Here is a 9,778-nt window from a genome sequence, read left to right on the forward strand (position 1 = left end):
AAAAAAAAACCCACCATTATGAGTGTAATAGGGCCTCAATATAGATCTATGAATAATAATTTTTAGCGCAATTTCCATACGGACAATTGCGATTATTAACTCGTCAAGGATGTGTGTCCGATGTGTGTCCGCAGCTTTAAGTCGTATCTCCTCCTCAACGAAGCAATATCGAGGACTAGTTCCAAAGCAAATATGTTAAGCAAGTTCCGAGAATGATTGTGGGCCAAAAAAATTCCCGGAATTCCTTCCTGGATTTCCAGGAAAAGCCAAAAAACCTCGGAAAAAATGCAGTTTTTGGCCCATATCTCGGCAACCAGATCACTTAGCGACTTGAAACATTTACCAATCGATTCCTGCCATAATTTAGAACAATATTGCCGAAGAAAGTTTTCAAAAATATCCTTCCGTACGGTCACACATTTTTTTTTAAAATTAGATAAACACCTACAAACCTATCGTTCTCCTAGCTTGAACGCACCCCAGCATTATACGTCTCAAACTTGATCACTATCTATTTTTAGATAACATAAGAAAATTGCGCTTAAATTGTAACTAGACTTTTTATTAACTTGTTTTTATATTGGCCTAAACTAAATAATTCTTTGTTGGGTTTTCTAGGAAATTCGGTTGCTTTTTTTATATAAATTTTTAGAAAGAAAGCACTGAAATAACTTTTTTTTACATTTTCAGCTGCCTAATCCACTACTTTTAATACACTTTCTGTTTATTAAACAGTAATATCGAGTCGAGCGGTAGAAATATTTCCGTAGGTGTGTGTGGTTACATTTCGTTTGTTTCGGATCTAATCTAGATCTAGATGTAAACAAGATGGCATCGACGCTGGATTCACAACTTGGAAGAGAGTTAGAGAAGCAAGAGCTTGAGGTTGGAATAAGTTAGCCCATAGAGAGTATGGAGCTATGATTCTCTCTTTTAAACATTATTCTAAAATTTGTTTGTTAATCTATCGTTTAAGGTGCGTAAAATCGGCCAAGGCTATAATTATAATGTACATAAAAGCCGGTAATCTATCGTTTTAGGTACGTAAAATTGGCCGCAGCTAGTAATGTGAAAAACAGGTGACTCCTTACATTTTAATAATTATTTCACATTTTGATGAGGATTTATGTTTTGAAAAATACAAAAATGTTTCCTTGTTTCATTTATGTACCTGTTTTTAAACAATTGAATTAAAACTTTTCAGTAATAAATGAACACCAGCGATGTTTCCAACAGATGCAACCACGCTCATTTACTATAGCAGCCATCTTGTTTAAGTTTTATTTTTATAGACATAGCGCGAGATTCAGGCGGAAGTCACTCTATTTTACAAATGGCTGCTGTTTATATAGCAAATCTTGCTTGCAGACACAGCTGTTTAAAGTTAATTTCTGGCCTATATTGATATATTTAGCCATTGATTTAGGTTTATTATTCATTTATCTATAATATTTGACACAAACATATCACAATATACTTCTATTACAGCCTTGACAATGAGGTAACGTTTTCGTACATTAATAGCCGCGGGCGATTTTACGTACCCAAAACGATAGATTACCTAAAAGCCAAGGCTATTCCCAGCCGGTTGGGAATATCCGTGCCGTTTGGGGCTATTCCCAGCCGACTGTGAATAGCCCCAATACGGCTATTCACAGTCGGCTGTCATTTCATGCTAAATACGACTGTGAATAATATTTTAAAATAAAAAAAAAGCATTTATTGTGACTGGGAAATGAGATATAGATCGAGAGAGCAGTGCTATTTTTATTTTGTTATATTTTTATAAAAAAGTTATTAGGCCTACGGCCTACGGTTAAAGTTTAGCTTAGCTTTTAGGCTCATATCAGACATATCTGCTACAGGCTACGTCTACGTACTACATTCGTCATAGACGATCAATTATGCACTCTAAATCTATACACTAGAATAATTATAATAGATCTAGTAATTTTAAAATAAATAATACCAGTTAAGCATCAGTTTAGTTGGTTGTTCACATTGCTATTCAACTATCAATTACCATTAAAAATTCACATTAAAAATTCACATTATCACATATAATAAATATAGGTGAAATAGGATGTCCTTTTTCATCAGCTATAATTCATAGTTTCCATCACACGTTTGCAGAGGCGTAGCGATGGGGGGGGGGGGGGGCAGGGGGGTACATATGTTCCCGGGCGCCGACATTAGTGGGCGCCAAAATGGGTTGTAAAAACAAATTGAAATATCATTTTAGCTGCATTTTTGCATTATAAATAGTTTTAGAGGGGGGGGGGTACAAATCGAAAGATTGAGAGGGGTACAAATCGAAAAATTGGGGAGGGGGTGCCAAATTGAAAGTTTGTCCCCGGGCGCTGGGAAGAGTCGCTACGCCTCTGCACGTTTGTGTTTTTTCTCTTAGAAAAAATCTACAGGACAGGTCTTTTTTGTTTTATTTTTGCTGATATGTCAACAATTACGTCACAAACGAAAAAAAAATAACAAATTTAACTCTCACATGAGTAACTCAAGTAACTGAAAAAAATATTTTGATAATAACATTAAAAGGCATACATTAAGAGTAATAAGATTAAAAGGCACACATTATGAGTCTTAGCATTATGTCATCTGATGGATTTGAACCAGCACCTTCTGGCATGACAGCCACTGCCCATGATCGCACGACTACACATCTTCATGCCCAGTTGGGTATTTTTAACATTAAATCTATTAAAAACGGTCACGACTGAATAGCCCCAATACGGCTATTCACAGTCGACTGTGAATAGACACTTCGGTACAAAAAAAGGTAATCTAAAGTACTTCTAACTTCTAGCGTTTTGGGTACGTAAACTACTAAAATCGCCCGCGGCTAGAAATGTGCGAAAAAGTTACCTCACTGTCAAGGCTTTAATAGAAGTATATTGTGATATATTTGTTTCAAATATTATAGATAAATGAATAATAAACCTAAATCTGGCTAAATATATCAATATAGGCCAGAAATTAACTTTAAACAGCAGTGTTTGCGAGCAAGATTTCCTATATAAACAGCAGCCATTTGTAAAATAGAGTTGCCTTCCCCTGAATCTCGCGCTATATTCTGCTATAAGTTTGCAAAAAAAGAACTTAAACAAGATGGCTGCTATAGTAAATGAAATGAGCATGGTTGCATCTGTTGGAAACATCGCTAGTCTTCATTTATTACTGAAAAGTTTTTATTCAATTGTTTAAAAACAGGTACATATATGAAACTTTGAAGCATTTTTGTAAATTTCAAAACTAAAATCCTCCTATAAATGTGAAATAATTATTAAAATTTAAGGAGTCACCTGTTTTTCACATTACTAGTCGCTGGCGATTTTACGTACCCAAAACTATAGATTACCGAAAAAGTTGCCCCATCATTCATTGTTATAAATTACGAGATGAATGGCCCATTGGGGAAGGATACAACGGGCGCTAGGTTTATAGTGTTGTCTCTTTTCTCTAAACCAAGACCAAAATCACCCCCTTAACTTTAAATTGAACCGGAAATTGAAAAAGGACATTTTTATTCAGAATCTGCATTTTAATCGGATGTAAGCTTGTTGTACACTTAGTTACTGCACATTGATACTAAATATAGTCGTAGCCATATCCCCAAACCATGAACCTAATCTCAATCATGACTTAAGTCGCATTTAGAGTTTCTTTCAGGCAACAATACTTGGGGGGAGAGGGGGTTCTGCCCCCCCCCCCCCCCCCCCCCACACACACACAAACACCCCAAAGCATGTCTACCGTCCCATTCAACAAAATATATTAATATAATTATATACTTTTTCCAGTGTCCGCCCCCTCCCAGAAAATTTAGTCCACCTCAGCCCCTGAAAATTTCAAGTACCCCCCTCCCCCCTCCTCCGGGAGGAAAAAGCTTGAAAGATACATTGGTCGCATTTGTAGATCATACAACCTAAAGGTAGAGCCTGTGAGGGGCTTTTCCCCTACCAGAAGAAATGCATGAAAGAAACTGTGCACACATAACACTTTTAAGATTAGAACATTCAAAGTACCCCATTCCAGTAAAGGAAAAAGTCTGAAAGAAACACTGGTCGCACTTCCGAGGGTGGGAGGCTTCGCCCCTACCCTAAGAGATAAATGAAAGAAATTCTTCACACAAATCATTTTTAGATTAGACACATGAATTGGGCGGTAATTTTATTATGGACGACATTTCTATTGAGTGGGGGGGGGGGAGTGGCTTAGACGTTCTTACGCGGGGGTGGGGGCTTCGCCCCTACCCGAAGAGTTGTATGAAAGAAACTCTTCACGCAAACCACTTTTAAGATTAGACAAAATTGGCTTTTTAATTCAATGTTTACTCGAGAATCAATGACGTCATATTATTGTGTGCACTCCCCCGGCTTTAACTTTAGTCTATTTCCTACTATATTATATGCTCCATGTAACGTCATGGTTCGTTTTCGTTTTCCTATGAAAGTTTTTACACTGCTTGTGTTTTCTCTATAGCGTTCTTGACAGATAGATAGATACAGAGACAGCGAAACTATTATTATAGATAATAATTTTATAAATATTTATGTTATAAAAGTTACAGAAATGTTTCAACCCTGTATTCTTATTAAAATTACAACTTTTCAGTAATAAACAAAGATTAGCGATGTTTTCATCCTATGCAACCCAGCTCATTTACTTAAGAAGCCATCTTGTTTAAGATTTCCCATACTAATTGTGGCATTATTGGACACTGAACTAATATTATTGTGACTGTGAGAGGATGGAACCACTTGGTTCACTACCATGCGAGAATAGGCAGTCATTGTGCCATTACACATCTAGACAACACAGGTGACAATAAATTGACCAGATGAAAATTTAGGTTTTCTCTTCTGGTATTTATTCTGGTACTGGACTCATAGGTTCTGCTTATAGTTGTCATCTACATGGATGTCTCACGAATCACTCTCACGACAGAGTCACATCGGTCAACATTCACCTTTCATCAAGATGATCAAGATCACACTAACTCACACACAAATGTACAGCAACCAGTTTCTACACAAAACTTCACTATCACACTATAGTGTCCCATCTTCATTTGCTCAACATACATGCGCACCAATATTCACTTCCACCAACCTATATTGAGAACATGCATCACAACAAATATCATAAACAAGCTGACCTGCGGTGTATCATACGCCGCTGTTTAGTTGTTTTATTTTCTACTTTTCAGTAATTCATAATTTGTGAATTCGACAGTACCAACGCAGCCACTGAAAATATTTGCTTTAAAACACTATCAGTAGCTTGTTAAGGAAGATAACCCCCCCCCCTCCTTTCCCCAACCCCTAACCCCCCCATTAAAGTAAACTCCTCTTAGTTACCTCCCCTAACTTTAAAATAGTTTCAAACTAAATTATCTGCCCCTAATAGTCGTCACTAAACCCGGCTGTGCAATTGCAGACATTCAGCGTGAACCACAGCTCACCAGACCATGTAGGGGTGGGGGTGGTAGGGAGCGTGCTTACAGCTTGTTTTCTATCGTCTCCAAGAAGAGAATTGTATATATAGATACATTATTAAAGACCGCAAAAAAAAAAAGATTGGGTGGCCACATCTTTCGACTTTGACTGCCTATTAATTTGGATTTACAGAAATAGTTGCTTAGATTAATGTCAACAGGGGTAGCTGTCCATGGCCCTGCTGTTGAAGGTGCTCCACACTTCATAAAAATATAATTGACATTCAGCAATTAAGCAAATAATTAAGCAAATTATATTTCTAATATTTGACAATAAAAAATCTGTATAAGGCCAAACATCATAATAATTTTATTATTAATTATAGTTTGGTGGTTCAACCTTGTCACCTGTTGTGTACTGTCAGCTCTTGGCTGTTTATCTATTGCAAAATGATTTGTAAGTACATTTTTTACTGTAATCTATCATTGAAAGTTTTCTCATAAATCAAATGTATTTCTTTGTTGAGTATAATCTTAACCAAATTTTTTATTTTAGGTGCAATGCAAAGTTTTTGTGGAAGCGTATCCCACTGCCAGTGAAGCAGGTAATTCACACAATATAGAAATCACCTTACTCAGTGTTAATATGGGGAAAAAAATGTGTACAATAACGATACTTCTTCTATAGTAATACAATTTAAGAATTTTTTTTTTTTTATGAATGCTGAGCTTTTAAGTTAACTTAAAATTTTGTTATTTAAATATAAATATGTTAAAACATTACATTTATTTATCTAGGATTACTGTATGTCTTATTTTACAGCTGACTTGTTTATAAAATTAGTAAAATACTTTTCTGCAGAAAATATACAACTAAAATAAAAAAAACACCATTGAAAAATATACTAGTGCAGTTTCCATCAATTTTTCATTTTCCAAAAGCTACTCCCATAAATATTTGTTACTGTCAATCTTTGTTTATTGTTGTTTATAAGAAAATAAATTATGATTTTTAGTAGTTGTTTAGGGTTTTAGGAATCCTGAAACTGACATTTTATTTTATTGTTTAATGGATCAGTTGTGGTCATATCATCAGTTAATTGATTGCTGAATCAGTTGTGGTCATATCATCAGTTAATTGATTGCTGAATCAGTTGTGGTCAGATTATTAGTTGCACACATTTTATTGATTTGATGTATCAGTTGTGGTCAGATTTATGAATTTCACACATTTTATTTATGGATGTATCAGTTGTGGTCAGATTATATTACTAATTTCTTATAATGCAGTTGAAGTATTTTGTTACCAGTTTTTAAAAGTCTATGGTTATGTCACGTTTTTGATTTCCTCTTCATTTTAATCTCTAAGAGCTGTGCAGAATTAAGCCTGATATGGGTTGTAGCACAAAAAATGTGGCAGAAAGACTATGTGGGAACTTATGAGGCATTACAAAAAGAATGGTCAGAGGATGTTAAAAGCATAATGTTGGCTGTAGAAGGTAGTTAAAAACGGTTCTTTTTAATAAAACCTTTAAGTATAATGTTACATAATGTATTTTGATTTCTATTATTTTTCCAAAAATAGTCTTCTTTAGAACCTGGTGGTTAAGAGGGCAGATGAAGTAGAGTTCATCTTTCTGTGCCTTCTGCTTATAATGGAATAGTATTGTCAGTTCTATGTCCATGTACTTTTACTGCCAGGTACCCATCACAGCTAGGTGGACTAATTGAGTATCTAATATTTGGAGATGCAATGTTTTCTCCAACTAGCAGGATTACAAATTGACAGATAAATTGTTTCTATTGTGTCTTTTTTTTTTTTTTTGCAATGTTCTTGTTTGTTTATTTCCCACTCAATTTATTTTGTTACTCCTCTTTTGACAGAATCGATGCGAAATCGTGCATTAAGACTTGTTCGATTAGCATATTCTTCTATAAATGCTGATGAATTTGCCACATTTGTTGGGATGCCAGTAGACAGAGCTGTTCAAGGTTGAGTATGAGTACTGTATACAAAATAAAAAATTAAGCCTATGTCAGTTTTCATAAAGTCAAAAATGTCTCAAATCAATTTTCAATTAATTTTACTTACTACTAGATGGATACTAACTTTTGCTGTGTGAAGCATCACTTGAACTTTGGTCATATTAGGATATGTAGAATGTTTTATTGTACATGGTAATTTTAAATATCATTTAGTTAAATTGCGTTTTATTTTTCTGTTACATTCAACAGCTGCTGTTGAAGAAGGATGGGAAATGGATTCCAACAACAGGATAATCACACCCAAGAAACTAGGTAAATAATGTAATGATATTTATTACCAGACCACAAGTTTGTCATTTTATGCCATGCTGTTTGTAAAGTGTACTAATTGCTTATATCATGTACATTGTCATTCTATGCCATGCTGTTTGTAAAGTGTACTAATTGCTTATATTATGTACATTGTTATTTTATGCCATGCTGTTTGTAAAGTGTACTGATTGCTTATATCATGTACATTTATTTTCAGAGCCTCCCCCTGCCCCACCCATACTCAATGAACAACACCTCTCAGTCTTAACACAGTATGTAACGTTCATGGAGAACTGACACATCGGAGATTTTGTTTGTGTGCAGCTATCTACTCATTGGTTAATGTGTATGGTTTATCGACCTTCATCAAGGGATGTTACATCTCATTGAACACTAAACAATGAGAAAATGTGCTTGTAAAATTAACTAGGAAACCATTTCCACCATGTGTACAGCATTGTATTTTTTCCATTAAAGTTTTGAAAGTTGTTTGACTTTGTTCTTGGTAGTATCTTTAAACATATGTACACAAGAGGAGAGTTAGGTCAATAATACAACAATCCCACTTATCATTTGGTTGGCTAGGCCATTGTCTCTCCCTAAATCTTTTCATAACTTTACAAATTAAAATATATAATCAATAAAACTTGTTAATTATACAACTTAACAAGATCTTAAAAGGTACTTTTCACCTAAAAGTTTGGGGGAGGGGCTATTACAAAAGAGGATATATATAGCTAGTCGTGGTGACTATGAGACAGGCGAACTGTTTAGTAAATGTTAGATCAGAGATATCCCCTAATAACAGGCAAATAGTAGGTATACTGTTAATAAAGCACAAGCTACTCATTGAATTGATAGTAACTATTTTTAGTTTGGAGTCATTTCAACTTAATGAAAATTATGCTCCTGTAAGAACGGTTTTTAACAACTAAATATTTTTTTTTGTAAACCTACTATTTTGACTAATAAAGTCAAATTTATCAAGTTTTTAAGTACATCATAAATAAGAAATAAACAATTTCATAATGGCAAAAGATATAGAATTTCAATGGTTTTGTCAGGATTAATTTAAAAAAAAAACAACAAAGTAAATAATAAGATGATTTTGACTATTTTATTTAAGAAACTATTTTAGAAAAAAATACTGCGCTAGATTCATACCAGTACATATTAAATTAATATGTTTGTATATAACAGCTATCATATTGAAATAAGTTTATCTTACTTTTTATAAATTGGATGCTACATGCATGTTTGACTAAACTGTATTGGTAAAACACATGGCTAAACAGCTTTATGGTTTGATAAATTGGATGCTACATGCATGTTTGACTAAACTGTATTGGTAAAACACATGGCTAAACAGCTTTATGGTTTGATAAATTAGATGCTACATGCATGTTTGACTAAACTGTATTGATACAACACATGGCTAAACAGCTTTATGGTTTGATAAATTGGATGCTACATGCATGTTTGACTAAACTGTATTGGTAAAACACATGGCTAAACAGCTTTATGGTTTGATAAATTAGATGCTACATGCATGTTTGACTAAACTGTATTGATACAACACATGGCTAAACAGCTTTATGGTTTGATAAATTGGATGCTACATGCATGTTTGACTAAACTGTATTGGTAAAACACATGGCTAAACAGCTTTATGGTTTGATAAATTGGATGCTACATGCATGTTTGACTAAACTGTATTGGTAAAACACATGGCTAAACAGCTTTATGGTTTGATAAATTGGATGCTACATGCATGTTTGACTAAACTGTATTGATACAACACATGGCTAAACAGCTTTATGGTTTGATAAATTGGATGCTACATGCATGTTTGACTAAACTGTATTGGTTAAACACATGGCTAAACAGCTTTATGGTATGATAAATTGGATGCTACATGCATGTTTGACTAAACTGTATAGGTACAACACAATTTTAACTGGCCAGATGTGAATATTATTAGATTGTACTTGTACGTTAGAAATTAGTTACACAATATGTTATGTATTT

General features: G+C 34.2%; 1 protein-coding gene across 1 annotated transcript; it reads left to right on the forward strand.

Annotated features, from left to right (window-relative positions):
• Nucleotides 1-756: 756 nt before the first annotated feature.
• On the forward strand, nucleotides 757-8,239 carry LOC131955257 (COP9 signalosome complex subunit 8). Its single transcript, XM_059319296.1, has 7 exons — nucleotides 757-885; nucleotides 5,839-5,909; nucleotides 6,009-6,057; nucleotides 6,822-6,951; nucleotides 7,337-7,444; nucleotides 7,688-7,750; nucleotides 7,968-8,239. Exons 1-7 carry the CDS (start codon nucleotides 829-831, stop codon nucleotides 8,045-8,047), a joined length of 558 nt encoding a protein of 185 aa, XP_059175279.1. The 5' UTR covers nucleotides 757-828; the 3' UTR covers nucleotides 8,048-8,239.
• The last annotated feature ends 1,539 nt before the right edge of the window (nucleotides 8,240-9,778 follow it).

This window comes from Physella acuta, unplaced genomic scaffold (assembly GCF_028476545.2).
Source record: "Physella acuta isolate Inbredline_101_S28 unplaced genomic scaffold, ASM2847654v3 ptg001059l, whole genome shotgun sequence".
NCBI classification, from domain to species: domain Eukaryota; kingdom Metazoa; phylum Mollusca; class Gastropoda; family Physidae; genus Physella; species Physella acuta.

Excerpts from the sequence above, each read along its gene's own strand:
- LOC131955257 (XM_059319296.1), top strand. The coding sequence starts at position 829 with ATGGCATCGACGCTGGATTCACAACTTGGAAGAGAGTTAGAGAAGCAA. Across the intron at positions 5,910-6,008 it reads TATCTATTGCAAAATGATTT|GTGCAATGCAAAGTTTTTGT; the intron begins GTAAGTACATTT and ends TTTTTATTTTAG. Across the intron at positions 6,952-7,336 it reads CATAATGTTGGCTGTAGAAG|AATCGATGCGAAATCGTGCA; the intron begins GTAGTTAAAAAC and ends CTCTTTTGACAG.